The sequence below is a fragment of the Pezoporus wallicus genome, unplaced genomic scaffold, assembly GCF_028554395.1.
Source record: "Pezoporus wallicus isolate ANWC-B61680 ecotype Strahan unplaced genomic scaffold, APGP_CSIRO_Pwel_v1 contig_6807, whole genome shotgun sequence".
NCBI classification, from domain to species: Eukaryota; Metazoa; Chordata; class Aves; order Psittaciformes; family Psittacidae; genus Pezoporus; species Pezoporus wallicus.
In genome coordinates this window covers 251,248-271,034 of record NW_026636431.1, presented here as the reverse complement: position 1 = coordinate 271,034, position 19,787 = coordinate 251,248, and the positions used below count along the sequence as shown (strand labels likewise).

General features: G+C 35.8%; 1 protein-coding gene across 7 annotated transcripts in view; it reads right to left on the bottom strand.

The window, feature by feature from the left end:
* ARHGAP15 (Rho GTPase activating protein 15) overlaps positions 1-19,787 on the bottom strand; it is a 378,211-nt gene that overhangs the window by 311,834 nt on the left and 46,590 nt on the right. For 6 of the 7 annotated variants that reach the window (XM_057400262.1, XM_057400261.1, XM_057400265.1 and 3 more), the window contains 2 exons: positions 4,772-4,846; positions 418-479 (listed from right to left, as the gene is read on the bottom strand). In XM_057400262.1, the coding sequence (XP_057256245.1) occupies positions 418-479; positions 4,772-4,846 (137 nt within the window). The remainder of the gene's footprint in view (positions 1-417; positions 480-4,771; positions 4,847-19,787) is intronic. The other variant, XM_057400264.1, reaches the window with a different exon arrangement.

Below are 19,787 nucleotides of genomic sequence, written 5' to 3'. Positions count from 1 at the left end.
AAATCCTTCCACAAAGACAGCATTAATACATTACTTTCAACACAGTGTTAGTAAGTGATAACCTTTTCTTGGCATCACAACAAGGTGGGTTCCTACACCTCATCCTTGACCTCTCTAGCACACACCTTGCACTTAAAATTTGCCCACTGGAAAATATATTGTTGGTTTATTTGGTGCCTTAAGGCTGTCCTTAATATGCATAATGTATAGAATATGGAGGTTAACACACACATGATCACAGCATCCAGTGAGCCAATTAGCTGCTGTCACTTGGTTTCTGGACTGTTATCAAACATTGGATTAATACTGAAACAGTGGCAATTTGTGTGTTAACAGCAATAGTAGCTATACATATTTAAACATGAATCACCGCTGAATTTTGCAAATGATAAATTCTGTAACATTCATGTATAATACCTTAATTTCTTCCCACCATCTGCTATTTTAGCTTTTAGAAGATATCCTTCTTTCTCCACTACCTGCAAGAAAGAAAAAAATATTATAACCATATAATTTGTTCAGATTAATGAATTCATTTAGTACACACATAAGACTCTACATCTAGCTAATTTAGTTTTGTAGGCATTTTGCCGCTAATTCTGTTTAGTTGCCTTTTTTTTTCCAGTACAGTCAGTTCTTGTGAAAATTCTCAAAAAACATTCAAAGGCAATAAGTACACAGAATAAACAGTAAAAAAAAAAGAAACCCACAAAAATATTCTATTAATTAGTTTAGAAGGAATTTATTGTAATGCAAGAAAAGATTCTAGCTATAAGTAAAAATTAGTTGAAAAGATATTTTAAGTAAATTATGTCAGTGTATAATTTCATTTATTGAGTTTCATTAATAGCTATGAGGAACACACTATACTTTTGTAGAAGCCTCTTGCTTATATTCTAGAGATATTCATGTTTAGGGGTGTTTAAGGGTAACCAGTGTCAGAGAAACATCAAATATCTGTACAACAGGAAAGGTTACATTGCCTTCACAGGTGCTGCGTTTTGCTTTGAGTCAGGACTAAATTAGGGCTCATGCTAAAAAGCATCATGCTTTTAAGTCATGCTGTCTTTCAGGTGCGGTCTGGTATTGGGATGCTCACCCCTCAACCCTTAAAAGGTTATACTTCATTGGAGTATGTGCATCCATGAGCAAGGAGAACTTGTCTTCAAATTCCCAGCTGAACTAAATGATCTCATAGTATGGTGCAGAAAATCAAACTAAGCAGTTCTGTTAATTCTTGATATACAAGCTGAAAGGGGAATTATTACAAAGGAAAACATAGCTGTGTTGCACATTTTCCAAAATGCACCCAAAAAAGACAAAGACCTTAGCTATTACCTATACAAAGCAGGATGTGGTATTAGCAACCTGATATCACCTTTGAAGATCCCATATGCTGCAACTGATATTACTGAAACCTGGTCCCTGTTCTATGGTGTCAGAACAGGCTAAGGACTCTGCCAGTATGCACAAGGCTGCGATGTTTGATTGTAGCGTAACAATTTTATGCTTGAGTTTTGGTATATTAGAAGCAAGTCCTAGGCTTGTTTACATTTCCTTCACATTTCTGACTCTTACCCTTGCAGACCAGTTATGAGTAACATTTCTCAGGGTTGGTATTGGGATCAGTGCTGTTTAACATCTTTGTCAGCAACACAGACAGTGGCATTGAATGTTACCTCAGCAAGTTTGCTGATGACAGCAAGCTGTGTGATGCAGTTGACAAATTGGAGGGAAGGGATGCCATCCAGAAGTACTTTGGCATAGTTGAGAAGTGGGCCCATGCAAAGCTTCAAGGAGTTCAAGAAGGCCAAGTACAAGGCCCTGTACCAGGGCTGGGGGAATCCCAAATAAATACAGGCTGGATGGAGAACAGATTGAAAGCAGCCCTGAAGAGAATGACTAGGTGTTTCTTGGTGGATGAGAAACTCAATATAACCCAGCAGTGTACACTGGCAGCCCAGAAAGCCAACTGTTTGCTGGGACACATCAAAGGAACCAGGATCAGCAGGTCGAGGAAGTGATTTTGCCACTGTACTCTACTCTCACAAGACCCCAACTAGAGTACTGTATTCAGCTCTAGGGTCATCAACATAAGAAGGATGTGGACCTCTTGGAGCCAGTCCAGTGGAGGGCTATAAAGATGCTCTAAAGGCTGGAGCACCTATGGAGACAGGCTGAGGGCTGGGTTTGCTCAGCCTGGAGAAGGCTACAGGGAGACCTTAAAGCAGCCTCCCAGTGCATAAAGGGGGTAAAAAGAAAGCTGGAGAGGAGTGTTTTACAAGTGCATGTACTGATAAGACAAGGGGGAATGGCTTTATACTGAAAAAGGGTAGATTCAGATTAGGTATAAGGAAGAAGTTCTTTCCTGTGAGGGTGGTGAGGCCCTGGCAGAGGCTGCCCAGAGGAGCTGTGGCTGCCCCATCCCTGACAGTATTCAAGGCCAGGTTGGACAGGGCTTTGAGAAACCTGTTCTAGTGGAATGTGACATAATTTAACATGCTTTAACAGGTAGCATAAGGATTTTAAAATGAAAAATATGCTATTTTGACTATTAAAATATCATATTAACAATATATATGTTTAATTATTTCTTAGATTTTTTTCTGGTATACAGCATATAATGAAATATATACAGCATAATTATCTGTTTGTACCTATGAAAAGGTCTGTAGGTCTGTGGACAATGATTTAGGCAATGTTCTCGAATGGCTACACAAGAATTAATGTATGCATTTTCTATAATTTGTGTTTATCTCATGCACATTCCTGCCATGAAGATGATTGGCATAGAAAACACAGAGAGAAAGTGTGTAGGGATTATTGTGCAAAGTTATGTCACTATTTATGTAGTAATGGATGAATGAATTATCAGAGCTAAAGTAAGACTTAATCCCCACTTCCACCTACTTTTTTGTTTTCTTTTTTTTTCAAATTTACTTTACATCTTTCAACATTTTCCTTGCCCTTCTAAACCTTCATCTTTGTAGCATAAAAGTCAGGGCATGGCCAGTGCCAGAGAGGTTAAATAACATAAGAAAGGTTTTTTTTCTTAATATTTCTTTTTATCTGGAAACAAAAACTGGGAGGAGCATTGATTAACCATTCAGAGAAGCTGTTGATTGATTCTCTGAATCAGACCCCAAATCGCACGCTTTCAATGTTTATGAACCACCCTTCCCAAACTGTTATTTTAACCAATCCAAAAATAAAAGCAAATATGATTTTCAACATCCAATCTGAATCACCTCTGTTCTCACCTTTTGGGAAGTTTAAACTTCGATGTGATTGCAGATGAAAAGGTTGCAACTCAGTCATATTCTCCCAATAATTGAATTGAGCTAGGTTATTTAATTCACTATCAAAAGTTGGACATATAAAATAACCTGGTTTAAATTACATAGCTCAAATTCACCATTTGTTATAAATTAAATGGTTCAAAATTGAACAGCAAAAATTACAAGGTCTTCTGTTAATAAGACCTTTCAGTGTTATGCAATTTAACTCTCATATATATATATTGCTTTAACTGAATAACCGCAGGTGCTGTCTTTAAAAAAAATAGCATGGTCTTCATTAATTGATAATGAACACAGTTTTTTTCTGTAATTAGTATAAAAAGCATTTATGGAATTACAAAACAACTTTACCACAAAGACAAATAAAAAGATTTCTAGTATGATCCCACTGTTTGTGTAAACTCTGGGGTGCTATATTCTCATCGCTTAACATCTGCTAATATCCCCTTTTCTGTTCTACTTGCTTTCAAGAAGATACTTCCAAGACAACTAAAATCAGTCTACAAAACTCATGCAAATGGGTGATATTAAATTTAAAAAAATTCCAGATATATCTTAATGTTCCTGCTTTGTTGTTTCTGTCTCCATAAATATCATCATTTGTTGTTAAGCTGCTGCCCTTCCTGCACCTTTTCAGTGTTTGAAAGATTGAGAAAATGACCCAAAATTCCCTTAAGAGTGAAGAAGAAACAAGAAAATCAAATTATTGTGTGGGGTTTTGTGGTGGTGGTTTTTTTGTGAGGTGCTTTTTTTTTTTTTTTTTCTCTTTTGGTTTTGTTTGCTTTTTAGAAAAATATTAAAGATGAGAGTATGCATATGTAAATATTTGAGTTTTTAAATAATATTTTTTTTAAAAAAAAGATTCTCTTAGGCTAACAGTATTAAAAACTATAAGGAAAAGTAATTATCACTATATCACATATAGGTTCTATAATTTCCCTAGTCACAAGAATTCAAACCTTCTGAACCTACCTAATCCTGAAAAGTTTGTGTAGGACAAAGTACCACTGATACCAACATTTCTTTGATGAATCTATATGTGCATATTCATTTTCTTTTAACAGAAAAACCTCCGTGCTTCTCATTCCTTCTAGATTTTTAAAATGTCAAGGAAAATTTTGTTATATTTTTTGATGACTTTTAATTATAAAACTGATATTCATATTAAAAATACCTTAATATGAGCAAAGATGGGACAAATACATGGTTGTATTCCTTTATACCAGGTATTAATACTGATGAAATATCAGTCTGGTACAAGTGACTTAACAGCAAAATCAAGCTATACGAATTGCCTTGTATCTTCTGAAATTATTCTTTTTATTGATTAATCATGTCCCTCAAATCTCTTAATATCTTGAGGCATCCAAAGCCTCATGTATTTATTCTTTAATAAAGCATGTGCAACATTTACATTACAAACATTTAAAATAACAAGAGTGATTTATGAGTTCTATAGAGCAATTGCTTACTGTGTGGTCCTGTGTACTAATGATATTTGCAAGTGTTAAGTTATGCTGGGAATGATTTCTTCTATGACGACTTCCCTAAAAAAAAAAAAAAGAAAAAGAAAAAGAAAAGAAAAAGGATGTAAATTCAAAGAGATTCAAACACATACAGGTAAAGATGGAACAACAAATCTAATTACTGGGCATACACAGCATGCATTGGATGGAGTTTTGGAAACCTGGTTACTTTCAGTACCATATTTCTGTGAAAACTGGTGTTCCCTGAGCCCTGTGTATTTGAAAAGTATAGCTACTAAGCTCTAAACATCTTTGGTATGAATGTGTTTCATTGTGATGTCACATTGGCAACTTTACCTAAAAGTTAAACAACTGATAACAATAATTTTAAATTATGACTTTTCCATCGTGATTCTCAAAAAATTTTTAGTTAGTTAGGTTCCATTTTACAGAAATTGAAAGAATGCTAATTATAACCTCAAGGCCACAAAGCAAGTCAATGAAGAAACTAGAAAATAATTGGGAACTATCACACAATATATCCAGTACGTTTAAACTGCTTTAAAGGCTATTTCTAAAATCTCCATGACTGGAAAGCTGTAGCCATACTGGCCTCTGATTCTACAATTATTCCTCAGTACCAAGTAAGTCCTGATCTCCTCCAGTTCCCTCTTTTGTAGGAGGAAGCCAATATAAAAAAAAAAAATTACTGTTTAAATTCAATGTCAATCAATAATAATATAATTTGGAATTGATATCCTGTAGAATTCAGTGATTATCTCCTCTTTTAAGTGAAGCCAAAAAGCAAACAACAAAATACAGTCTCAACTAGTTTCCACTGTATTCATCATACTGCTTTCTCTTTTTCCCTATTAAAACAGAGTTAACCAAAAGTAATAATGTATTCTGTTTATATTCAAGTGTCTGAATATAGAAAATGTTCTTAATTAATCCAGAGGGCCACACTCAAAAAACAGTTAAACATATTATGATCCCATATTTTTTCTCCACACATTGCTTTCATGTTTATTTGTAAGCACTAACATTTTTAAGCCTTGAAATCTATATCCTAGATATTGCTGTACTCTCCTAGTCAGAGATAATGAGCTTAATGAATTACCAGTTCTAAATTTAATACAAACATTTCAAAGACGGAGATAAAACATTCTTCACAATTCAAAAGTTTCTCTGACCTATTTATGAAGAATATCACTTAACAATTTCATTAAGGGTGAGTAACAGCTGGTGACATGGCTGTGTCCTAAAGTGTTTTTCTCTCTTAATATTCTGCATCTTAAGCAATCGAGCTTTCATAAGAAATACTTTGGTTAGTGGCAGTACCTCCTTTGGGGAGAAAAAAAATGTCAGACCACATTTTCTGTATTTTGCAATCTTGTTTTCAAGAGTGTCATGTTCCTGTTTTATTAGCATGTAGGGTAAACAAGAATGATTTGCTGATGCTATTGAGAGAACTTCTAAGATTACAGTCTTTCTGTTTAGATTTTGAATGGAACTTAATATTAATGCAGGCAGAGACATGTAATTCAAAAGAAATTAATTCCATTTATCTTTATCTTTACTGTTCAACAACTCTGAAGTTTCTATAGTGTTCAAGACATACAACCAACTATTCAGGTCTAGATTATAGGAAATCTTTCTTACCCAGATCCCTCATTATAATTATTCCTTAACATACAGCAGAGCATATTGCCCAGTGATGTTTTCTAAAGTACGTTTTCACTCAACCAAATTAAATAAAAGACACCATCACTTCACAGTACGTATTTTAACATTCAGCTGCTCTCCCCAGGAATCATATGTGTCTGTTGGGAGCCCCATATGCAAGTTTGTGAAGTGTACAGCATCGATGAGAGCTTTTGGGCTGGTCTTTGGTTCAGTGATGAGAGTATTAGCAAAGGAAAAGCTCACATTTGATACATGCTAAAAAGAATACTTCAGAAGCACTAAATCCATCCACAACCAAATGACGAAAGGAAATAGTAAAAAGTATTATTTTTATAGTACTAGCAAATTATTAGTGGTAGTGTAATAAAAAGGCAATAGCAAGATTTCCAGGAACTATGAAATGAGTAAAAAAATTTCAGTTACGGATGATATTATGTGGTTTAAAAACCTCTTTGCTGTACACAAAGCAGAAACATTAAGAAAAACTGCATGCATAGAGGGAGAAATTTAATGTGATACTTTTGCTAAAAAGGCAAGAGGTTTTTTTTAGGGCAAAAATAAAAGAAATTACGTTACTTTGTAGCTCAACAATGACCAGTCTCATACAGGAAAGTACTAAAGCTCCAAAGTCTGAATTTAGTTACACAAATACAATCAAAATCCACAGCTATGTAAGCCAAGATCAAGCTTTTCTAGAAAAACACTCTAAATATTTGGCTTACAAATGGAACCAATGGAAACTTTAATAAATTTCTTACCCATTTTTACTAGCCTTTTGGTTTAGTAATAGGACTTAAAAAAAAAAAACAAAAAAAAAAAAACCCACCAAAACCAGAATCAAAAACAGCTTCAAAAAATCCAGCAACAACGGAGGCAATATATTCTTTAAGACTGATTTTATAAAATTCCAGCAGGTATCATAGAAATTTGCTCTTAAATGTATTTTGCAAATATCGCTGAAGGAGCTAGTTATATCATTTCCTTCATGACATATGCAGTTCAAAGTTAAAATGTTCTTAGCAGAACCTGGGTGGCAGTTGTCAATATACTAGTTTTTCAATATACTTACAAGTTTCAATGATGTACCAGAATTTTCAAAGGGAAGTGTAGGCTCAATTATTTTCATTCTTTGAGTTTTTAATAGATAAACCATAAAGGACATGTTTTGAGATTATTTTTTTCCCCTCTATGGCTCCATTCAATTACCTTAATAAACTAAAGAAAAACCTAAATAATATCTGTCACAAGTCCTCTACCTCACCTCCCAGGATATGATGAAAGGCAGAGATTTACAGGAGAAGTTTGAGATCTTTTTTGGGGAAAGGCAGTTTATCAGCAGTTTTCTGATTTGATGAACATTCTTCAGTCAGCAACAATGTCACCTGCAGCATTAAAAATCCACTCTGCAAGCACTTGCAAGTCTGTGGGCAAGTCTTGTTTTGTTAAATTCAGCCTCAGCAGCCCCCCTTTCCTTTAGCTAAAGGGTATCCATCTCCTACCAGAGTTATTTCAGTATCTAAGCACTAATCCATCATCATCCTTTATACAAAGGCAAAGACTCCATTACACATGCCTGGTATCCTGGCAAGATCTGACAACTGCTGTTTTAACATTAAAGAGAAGTACAATAACCCGATGTTTAATTTCATTTATTTCTGTGTTCCCATTTGTTTAAATTCTCCCTCTTTTTGTGGGAATCCATCATGACTAACTCATTGATACTCTCTTCAAATAGCATAGCATTGACTTAAAAAGAGACTTGGAGAACTTATTTGGATTTTATTTCCTATTACAAGCATATTTCTGACCTAATTAATCTAGTCAATTAGAAGCAGCATACTTCATTTTGATTTCAACCAAACCTAACAAAACCAACTGGCATTTCTCAAAAGGCTCAGACAGGTTTTCTAGTGGAAAGCACAGATAAAAAAAATCATTCTGAAATCACTTGTATCCCTAAATAACTAAGATATCTGTAAGAACTTTCTAGGTGGTTTCTAAGATTATCAAATAAATGGTTCAGCACAGATTATTTCCTTACAAAGGTCACCTACAAGCAGCCTGCAAAAAAACATGGTTTGCTCAACAAAACAACACCTGGTGCAGCAGAGCTCTGCATTGAATGAGAAACCCTGGGATGACATCTACCTGCTGCGTTCTCCATCAGTCACTGTACTACTTCACCAAGAAGAAGGTTCTCATGGAGGTTTTGTTAGATTTCTACCAAAACCAAAATTATCATGCTGTTCATGCTTTGATCTTTCTTTTTAGGGGTCTAGCTTTTGTTTTGTTTCATCCTACCGACTGCAATCACGTATGTGGAGATTCCTTTATAAACACCCAAAAAAGAGAGAAAGCCCCTACTGTTGAGTCCCTACATGTTGAGCATGTTGGTCCGCTCTGGACCTGATCCAGCAAAGCACTCTGCAATGGGCTTAAGTGTTTTTCTGGACCAGGGCCAGAGCACTCCATTCTTTATAGGATCGAACTTACTGGTGGCAGCTTGAAAGTTTGCAATGAAAGTACAAACTAGTGACATAAACTTTAGTGAAAACCATTCCCTCAACAGACAAGGAGGGGTGATACCTGATTTAGTGACATCTGTGGTCATTTCATTCCCAGTCACATATTGCTGTGACAGCTCATAATTGCTTACACAGAGAAACTTAACAAAAATGTATTGTAACATTTCTTAATGGTCCCATTCCTTGAAAGACACCTAGGCAATGGCAAAAGAAAGAAAAATCCTGTAACATTTCACTGACTGCCATGCTCAAAATGATTTGTTTTGCTTTAAAGAGCCAGTCTTGAGCTGTATGGCAAGTCCACCATTATCTGCTGAAATTATTTGGAAACAACTCTGCTATGGTTTTTCTTCTGCTGTGAAAAGCACTGAGATAATCTGGAGCTCCCCATTCAGAGATGCTTTTCTGTCGTCTCAGCAGATAAGGGTTTTCAAACCATCCTCAAGAAATGGAGTCTGTCAAGGAACAGAAGAAGCAATCCCCTTCCTCCCTAACCCCAACCCACTGCTGCTAATGCTCTCAGTGTACTATAGTTCAGCAGAAGACCCTGTTCACTCCCAGAGAAAGCCCCTGTGTCCTAGTGCGCTCCTTGCCTAAAGCCGTAGCCACTCCTAACACCATCCTCCAAAAGGTTACATCAGAACCATATATTTGAGGTCTTTTTCGTCCTTGCTGTCCCAAAGAGATTTCATCAGAAGAAAAGCTAATAGAAACTACAAGTCATGGAATGTGACATTAGCGCACTCAGTTTTTTTTCTCTAAGGCCTGCAGGGAGAGATGCACAAAATGCAATTTCAGTCCTGCCCACACCAGCCCACATTTGCTCCTTACCCTCCATCCCCAGGCCCCTGAAAACTCATTGTGGAGGTGACCAAATGCTTTGCTCAGGAATAGGAACTTGCATGGGTGGAGCTTTTGTGTGCTGGCTACAGACCAGATAATCTCTCTATGCATCATTTAATAAGAAAACCACTTCACAGCTCTTACAGGTCTGTTACATATGACATACTCTCAGCAGAATCTGCAGACTGAAATCAGTGGAGGAAGGAAGGGAAAAAAAATAGAAAAAGCTGGATCGTGTCGCATTCTCCCTGCATGCCTCCCTTTGAGCACACTGCCTTCTATACTCAGTTCAGATCTCCAAAGCCTGTGAAAATAATGATAATGGTTTTGCTTCCCTTGACCTCTTGCTCCCTTATAAATCAGAATCCTATAGACCTTTCCCACAGTGCGAGGGTCCTCCTTTGTATTTGAGCCTGTGAAGGTAGGTATTTTTCATCAAGGCAATTTAATCACGTGGGTGTGCTCCCTGGCTTCAGAACCTGCTGTAGATGTGCGCCACGGCACTGTTACTGTGGGAGTATCCTGATTTGTTCAGCCACTTCATTCATGAAATAAGAGCAAAATAATTATTCAGAGCCTAGTTTAAGTTTCAGCCAGTGTTAAGATGAACTGATTCTCTGTGATCAGAGAATGAACAATCATGAGTTTGATTACAAATCATGGTGTGTTTGCAACTATGTCATCTTCTTTCCCCAGATTGTTAGGGGCATGATCCAAATCTGAGGTATCCAGTTTGGGACATTTTTACTCCAAAGACAAGCCTAGATCAGATACTAGGTGCTTTTCTCCATTAACGGCTTTCTGTTTCCCAGGAACGGATTTTCCCTAGAGTGGAGGCCCTGCTGTTCCTCTCTATAGGTACTCAAATGGACTTTGAAATTTGTCCAATTTATCCTTGCTTTGAGGCGTTCGCAGCTGATGTAGTTGGCTTCATTTTTAGCCTTTTCAGGAATAGGAGATCAGACAAAACTTTATGTAGAAGAGGACACAACTACCACAGGCTATTACCATCCTATCATATGAGTTCAAGAAATCCTAAGACTGCTCTAAATTTGACTGTGGGTCACCCAAATTCATGTACCTGGGGATCAAACTATCACAAAGGGACCAACAGCTGCATTTTCTTTAACCCACAGGATTTCCAACTAGAAATCAAAATGGAATCTTGCCACAAAACTTCAATATGCTGTAATTGTATTAAACACAATACTCATTGATTCAAGCAATGAACATTTAAAGTGAGACCTTTTATGTATTTGTGCTAGCCTTTTCTGTTACAGCCTGTAATGTGTAACAAAATACAGAAACATGCACATTGTGACAAGTATTCATCCAGCCATAAATATGTATATTATAAAATATTATATAAGTTTCCTATTCATATTTTTCTATTCATAGTGCAGTTGTCACTTTTGGTTCACCATGCTATTAAAATATATTAATCATAACTACTGCAGATGCTTTGGTAAAATTACAGATGAATATGAACCAATGATAGAGAAAATATGGAGTAAAAACAGCAGGAACAGATATGCATAGACATCAGTATTTCACTATTCTTTGCCTCCATCTACGTCTGCAAAAAATGTGTTCTTTGATGTTATGTCTGTAAATGTAAAAATATAAGCTCGTACAGAGACTAATGATAGATTACCTTTTCATGTCCCCTTTGATCTTAGAAATATAAAGACAATAAATGTTAAGAATCCAGCTATGACAGCAAATCGTGCCAACAAATCTGACCTGAGATTGTACCCCAGAATAGTATTCTCAGGGTAAGAGGCAAGCAAAACAATCATTAAAACTTAGTAAGTAAATGTGGGAAAAAAAAGGAATTGTCTTTACAAGATCACATCCAGAACATACACTACAATCAAAATGCACTCAAAAGCCTCATTTCTCCTGAAAGGACTGTCTTAACAGAAAGAGTGTAATTAACACTGATGTCACACTCCTGCAAGTCATCAGTTATCGTATACCACATGAATACCCTTGTATAAAATAATATTAATATTCCTAGAAAAATGCTCAGTCCTTTCTAGTGGACTTTATGTTAGTACATCTCTTTATCTTGCCTACCTAATTCTGTCTTTCAGATTTAAACCAGCCAAAAACTCACCTTATGCTACTGCAGAAGCAATTTTTATTTTTGAAGGTTAATCCAACTCAGCAGGATTTAGGGATGGAGCTTTTGCCTGGTCGTAGGCATGTTGGCTCAGGCCAGACAGCTGTTTGGACATTCTCCACTGGGAATCTTGCCCTCAACACCCACAGTTGATGCACATACATGGTCTACTGGCTGCCTGCTTCCATGCCCATCTGTTCAGATGGCATGGTGCCCACTCACAAGTTCGCTGGATCCTTGCCCTTAGTGTGTAGATGCCAGGCAATGATGGGCTTAGATGGGCAGCATGCAAAATACTGAAAGTGATCATTTTTTTCCTGTAGGAAGTCCTTCTTCTGCAATAGCACTGGAGCATGGACACCACATGCTACCCTATACTTAATAACACCTGTGGACATATATGTGCCAGAAATACAAAGAGGGTGGGGAGGAATCTATTTAGGGGGCGAGGGGAGGGAGAATGGAATGATACAAAAAAGTTTCAAGGATTCTTGTGCAAGAATATGCTCTACATTGTCAATGGCAGTGGAGGGACACCCATGTTAACTTGAAACAAACTGGCTCATGCATCTGAACCAAATCACAGCCTAGTTTATTTTGCTTTCCAAGATAGCATTCTTCTGACACACAGCTTAGATTAAAACTACCTTGGGCACTGCACAACACTCAGTGGCCATAGTGCATAAAAGTCAAAGGCATAATACTGAAACTAGTGTGAATCAAATCCAGACCTGCCTAAAATTGTTTACCTTCAATGCATATTCCATATATACAGTACTACAGAAAATATTACGTAGTAAACAAGGGCATCCATAAAGGTAGGTAATGAAAAAAAGTAATTTTAATAGAGATTTATTTTATTTTGTGTCATTCCTCTTTGAAATAATAACTGAGAAAACCACATTTGGTAACAAGGGATATTTTTAATAAAAATTAGTAGAGAAGAAAATGTTTGGATTTGCAGGGTTTGTTTTTTTTTAGTCCAAAAGCCATCTTTATTGCAGTTATCTTAGGAAAAAGTAAAAATATTAAATTAAAATATCATTTCCTTCCCAAATATAGTTTGATTAGCAGCTAATCACATAATTGTAATATTATTACTTTAAATAATAAGCTACTTTAGAATATGCTTTTTATTAACTATTCCACAATAACGTATTTGAAATTTTAATTGGAATTATTTGAATAATTTTATATGTCCATAAAATTCCCATTGTATTTTTACAGAACATTCATAGTTTTTTAACTGCCCCTCATATACTGAATGGGAGTCATTAAAAATGTTACATACTGTAGTTTCTGCTCCTTGGGTAGATGACCTAAACTTTTAAAAGAAGGAGGGAGAAGAAAATGAGAGAGATCTCTGCAGCAGAGAATATTTCCAATGGAGTTTTCCAGCAATCTTCCTTTCTGCCAACACTCTGACGAACAAACTTATCACACTTACAAACACTAATGGAAAATTAATAAAATAAGTTGCAAATGCTCATTAAACAAATTAACAAAATTATTCTAACAAGTATTTTTCTCTTGCTTCTTCCCCTTCCCCTTTCTGAGTGCACCCCAGTACTGCTCTGATGATTGTGGCCATTTGCTAGGGGGTTGGAAAGAGACATAAAAGCAACGGCATGGCTGGATCTGCAGCCTGGCTTGGGGCTTTCATCTAGTCAGCAGTGGAAACCTGTGCTCAAAGGCACATTTAAGCTGTGTCTAACTTAGTGTTTACTCTAGGGTGACTAGATTTGAGCAGGCTGTCCCTACCCTACAGAATTGTTTGCTGCAAGGATACATCAGTCCTGTCTTTGAGCATGCTCTGATGAATCAGTCATGTGTGACTACTTGAATTGTTTTGGTCTGGACATATTGTCAAATTGTTGCGTCCAAATTTCACAGGATCAGTGAAAAGGTCCTGGCTCCAGAATGAAATTAGATTTATAAGGAATAAAAGCAAAAAAAAAGTCATTATGAAAATCCAGTAACAAAAAAAATCAAAGAATTTGATAAAAACTATTTTGCTCTGACTTCCAATCTTAGTTCAGTTTCTTTAATATGAAGGGCAAAAAAAACACCACTAAGACTACCACCTTTCTAACTTTGAAGTTGCTGATTCCAGGTAACACAGAGGTAAAACATTGGCTTTTACAATGGAAAGTCCTTTGTTTTTGTCAGTGCAGGAATTTTCCCAAAGTACATTTTTAATGTGATTGGAAAGAATATCTTCTAACACAGGTCATGGCTGACAATCCCACAGCTAAATCTTATTAAAAACTATTCAGACACCAAAATTAGAGACTGTAATACAGAACCACTTGGATACCTGTCAGATTGATAATACCTAGATGGCCATCCAACTTGCCACCTGCACTCCTTCCCTCTGTAAGGAGTAAGCATGTGACTTCTTTTTTCCCCAGCCCTTTTGGCTCATATTAGTCTCTCGTATCATCACAACCTGTAATTTCTTTTTTAAAAAAATGGCTATTGCTTATTAGCAATGTTCAGAGGACCAAAGTACATACACAGCAGAAGAAAGAATGAAGCAAAGTTTTCAAACAGATTTTCCCAGGTGCCATTATAAGCACTGACATGAAAGAAATAATCAAGATAACTGATCTACTTCTAGTAGCATATTAAGAAAATGGGTGATTTTTGTAAAGGTCAATTAGCAGGACAACTCATTCTATTGGTATCGCAGTATCCAGCTAAGAAAAGAAAGGAAATATTTAAAAGCTTATTTTTTTTCACTCTTCCTTTGAGATTTCTCAGATTTATATTTAATCACAAATTCACAGCGAACTACGTATAACAGCAGTGATTACTAATATTGTTACACAGCTCTAGGATTCTCCACTTGCAATCTGCCTTCATCTCACACAAAATTAATATCCTAGCACATTTACCAAAACCTGCTGACAAGGGAAAAGTACTATAATGCAAAGGTTAGGGTTTGTTTGGAGTTTTTTATATGACAAATTAGTTCTTCAACTGTGTATTAGGATTCAAGGTTCTTGATGTGATTCTTTGTAACGGTTTAAAACGGAAAACAAATTAAAAAAAAAAGGTCATCCATTTGTGTCTTGGCAAAGTAAGAACTACAATTGCAAAATGTTATTGTCATATTGCTTAAGTGCCATTTCATTATTTGCCTTTCACAGACAAGGAAACATTTCAAATAATATGACACCCCCTTTTGTGCTCACTCCACAAATTGGTTCACGTACTGAAGAGAATGTGTAGGAGTGGGAAGTACATATTTCTGATCCAAGCACACTGAATCTGCCAGTTTTACTTTTGTGGCATTACACTGACAGGAAACCACATAATGCTAATATAGCAGATAAGAAGAAATGGAATTATTCTGTTTGAAACTTCTGAATTGTCTACACAGACTGGAAATTGCCCTGATTTGATTTTCCTCAGTCTATTCTGATAGTCACCTACCTTACATATAATAGAATACCTTCAACAAAACAAGAGCCATACACTGCCATCCAAACTTCAGGCAGTGTATAAAGACAGTACTTACTCCAGGTAAACTGTAACAGAGATCACTGACTTTATTAAATATATATATATATATATATATATAAATAAAATTTAAAAACCTTACAAATAGAACCTCAAAAAAACCCAAGCCAAATGTTATTAGACGCTTTGGTGGTAAATGAAGACAGAAATTTGCTTGTATATTTGGTGCATATATGCCATGCTGTTAGCAAAGCCAAAAATGCACATTGAAAAATGGAAAAAGGCTTCAGTTTATTCCTTACATTTCAAGTTTCTTCCTCTTTTGACCCCAGTCCAATGAAGTTTTTCAAATAACACCTGTCACTGAATCTTTTTGTTTCTGCACCCCTTGACATGGATGTGGAATCAAGATGGCACTCTTTCTACAACTGTTTATATAAATATTTTTATCCAAACCACACTGGACTTAGCCTTGGAAATTTCTGTTTGCTATCTCCCTGGAAGGAATCCACTCCTTATTTGAAGGCATGAAAAACTGATGAATTTATGAATTCTCTTGGTAGTTACACACTAGTCGTTGCAAAATGTACTGTAACTCTCATTTTATTTTGGGAGGCTTCCAACTTCCAGGCATTTCATCTTGTATTGCCATTTTCTGCTACATTAAAGAATTGTTTGGTGCCCAGAGTTGTCCCTTAATGTAGGTAAGTAGGAAATCAATTGCCTTTCAATTTCTTTTGGATAGCTTAAACATGCTGAGGTCTCTAGGTCCTTCATTAGTAAGACAATTTTCCTAACCTCCTCCTTTTTTGTATTTTTGCCTCTTCCTTACGTAATCTTCATTATTTAATATCACTTTTCTAATTTCCTTTTATTCAGTGCCACTAGCAGACATGAATATTTGCCATCTCCCTTTTTCATTGTCACTCACAAGGGTCAATGCAAACTTTTCGACACCAGACCATCCAGAGAAGCTATGTTTTGCAGTAAAATCTTAGAATACAGTACCTAGTTCTGGGAACAGCATGGCCTGTGTTTTCCATATATACATATGTTTTGATAAATTCAAATATACTTTCAGCATTAAGCAACCCAGATTACTCTCCTCAAGTGCTTTTACCCAGACCTATTTGCCAGCCCATCAATCTTTGCTCCATTTTAAAATGTTATTAGATCTGTTCTATTTACTTCCATATCATGGATAAAAAGAATGATTAGCATCAAGCTTAGTACAAGTCCCTGGAGAAAAACCTTAAAAATTCACCCAGTTGACGCGGATTCCCCAGAGACTACTCTGAAACATGTAAATTAATCAGTTCTTAATCCATTTAATGTGTGCTTCACTGATACAGCACATAGCTAATATTTAGTCAGAATGTCACATACTATTAAGTCAAGTGACTTACAAACTTTCACTACACTTCACAAATACGGCTGCTTTGGCAATGAGACATCAAAAAATAATTCTGTTTTGTTAATTGTTTTTAAATACGTTTTAATTCACTTATGATAATTGACATCAATCATATTTCTAACTTTTTGTTTGTTTGTTTTCTCTAAACCCTGCAACAATTTTTCCATTAGTTGACCCAATAGTCTATTAGGTTAACTGGCCTATAAAATCTTTTCAGTCATGCAATTTTTACTTTCTAAGTATTGGCATAATGATTGCCTTTTTGAAACTTCTGTAATTTCCATGACAACGCAATATTTATGGTTGAAATCAACAGGCATAAACCACCTCAGAACACTCTTTAAGGCCCTAACATGACACTTAAGTTCCCTAATATTTTGCCAAATATTACTATTTTTCCATAGTAGATGCCATTCAACATGGTTTTAGTCATTAATAGTATGGAAAGTTAAGTGTCAGTTTCTTGTAAACAAATCCTGCACAATTAAAACCAAACCAAACCAAAATTAACAAACAAAAAAAGCAACCACCAAATAAACCTTCCTACAAACCCCAACCCCCATAAATATTTATTGAATGTTCCTAGTTTTGCTGCATCACTATTAACAACACAGCTTCATTAATCTCTTAAAATCAGAGATAAAACTAGATTCATTAAACTATTCCTGTGCACGGGGTTAAGAATTTAAAGAATTTGGAAAACTCCAAAATGCAGTAAAAGTATCCCAAGGAAGGTTGCCCAAGGAAATTATTAATTCTCCATCCCTGGGGCTGTTTAAGGCGAGGTTGGATGGAGTCTTGGGTGACATGGTTTAGTGTGAGAAGTCCCTGCCCATGGCAGGGGGTTGGAACTAGATGATCTGAAGGTCCTTTCCAACCCTAACTGCAGCGCTTGCAGGATTCCTCTCAATACAATATCTGCAGTGAAGTTCATTACAGGGAAGATTTTATACACTGTTTAGCATTTGGCTGCTTTTTGCAGTGTAATGGTCCTGTCTATAAGAGATGCCACTACAAAACCTAGTCAATTGGTCAATATATCTCAGTTTGTCACTACCTAGATTCAGTGACTATAGATTATAAAATGGTGAATGCACAGCACATTGTTTAATAGAAAGAACAGAACTACCTGGAATCTACAATTCGCACAAGCTGAAAAAATGAAGTTGATGCTGCAGTACACTGTGTTTTATACCATCATCTCTTTATCTGCAAAGAAAGTTGCCAAATCAAAAATGGGATAATTTGTCTTATTTATACAGGTGCACAAACAATCAGAAAAGCAGAGGCAAGTTGGCATACTGCGTCATGCTGATTTTTAAAATATCTTCTTAGGTCTTCTTTCAGGTTTAAGTATTTGTGTGTTTAAAGTGGAACAAAATGAAAGATAAATCCACCTAAATTATAACTCCTTCAGTAATTTATTACACATTGCCATAGAAGTTAATTTGCAAATTGTTGTCTACATAGCTCAAGAAATATCAAAATTTATACTCGACAAGTATAAAAAATTTATATAAAGCTCTGAATAAATACCTCAAAGTGTTCTAATGTCAGTATACCAAGTGCTCTTGACAGTTGAAATGTCCGATATGCTGTAAATGGAGACTGACCTAAAAATATACTACACCAGATTTGAAGATCATCAGATCTATTACACAAGCCCATTCAGGCACAGATATAGCAGTTGCTGTAAATGTTCAGAAAAAATCAACATAAAGGCACATGTAACTCTAATAGGTGCTTAAGTGTAACCAATGGGAGGTAGAAATGATTGTATATATACTACTGTGAGAATTCCTCTATATATGGTGCAAATGCACACAGCAGTGTATGATAGTAATTTTTTCCCTAAACTTTATTCTTTTAATAATTTCTGAAAGATTAAGAAGTAATCAAATGGTATAGATGGACTTCTCATTTCTTAAAATTGCTTGCATATGCTTTGTAAGTGATATTTTTCTGAGCCTAACACCCTCTGTTTTGTAGGTCATATGGATATCTACAGACTGTGCGGATACTGAAGGCACTTGTCCTTTAGCCTTCTGCCTCACCACATGATTGAGCATCCATATACCTTACAACCATACACCCTGTCGAGTGTTATTCTCTTACATATCACAATTTACCTCGCTTTCTCCACTCAAACATGCAACCAAGCTGAGCAACAAGCTGCTTCAGCTGCCATGTCATTTCAGTTTTTACACATCTTCTCTTTTTATGTGTGCTCTATATCTCCGTGATGTCTCATCTCCCTGTTCCACTGCCATAGGCTACAAGTCAGGAACAAAGCTCAGGCTCAATGTCAAGCAGAGTGAAAATGGGAAAATATCATAGAAAAGAAAATTAATGGGCACAAACACAGCTCTAAAAATTCCATCCTTGTGGGCTTTGCAACATTCCCTCATTTCTTGGTAAAATCTGAAGTAGAAAATAGTAACAATATTCCTGTAGAAAATACCTGAAAAGGTATTTAGCTAAAGAAAATACAAGTTCAAAAATTCAAGGTGGAAGAGTTAGGCTTTCATGTTAAGAAATAAATAATCCCATGAAATGTGAAATCGCCTTTTATCTGAAGAACTAAATTTTTTCCACTCCACCATTTTCCTACTTTCTCCTTTTTCTTGCCTTCACATCTCCCAAAATGCATCAGCAATAAACAGACTCATGTCTAAGACAGAGAAATGGACTACAAGGCTGAAATCACAGCTTCTCTATCTTTGAACTGAGGCCTTTCTCTCATTTCAAAATAGGAAATTTCAAGGTGAAAATAACAGACATGAAATCTCTCTTATCAACAGGTTTGTTACTTATGTCTTTAGAACAAAAATGTTACTTTCATCTTCTCTTACTGATTTTTTTCTGTATTTTTTTCTAGTTTTGGTATTCCTAAGGAATTTATGTTGTTTGAAACCTACATTTGAAAAAAAAAAAATAAAAACAAACCAAAAAAAAACAAAACAA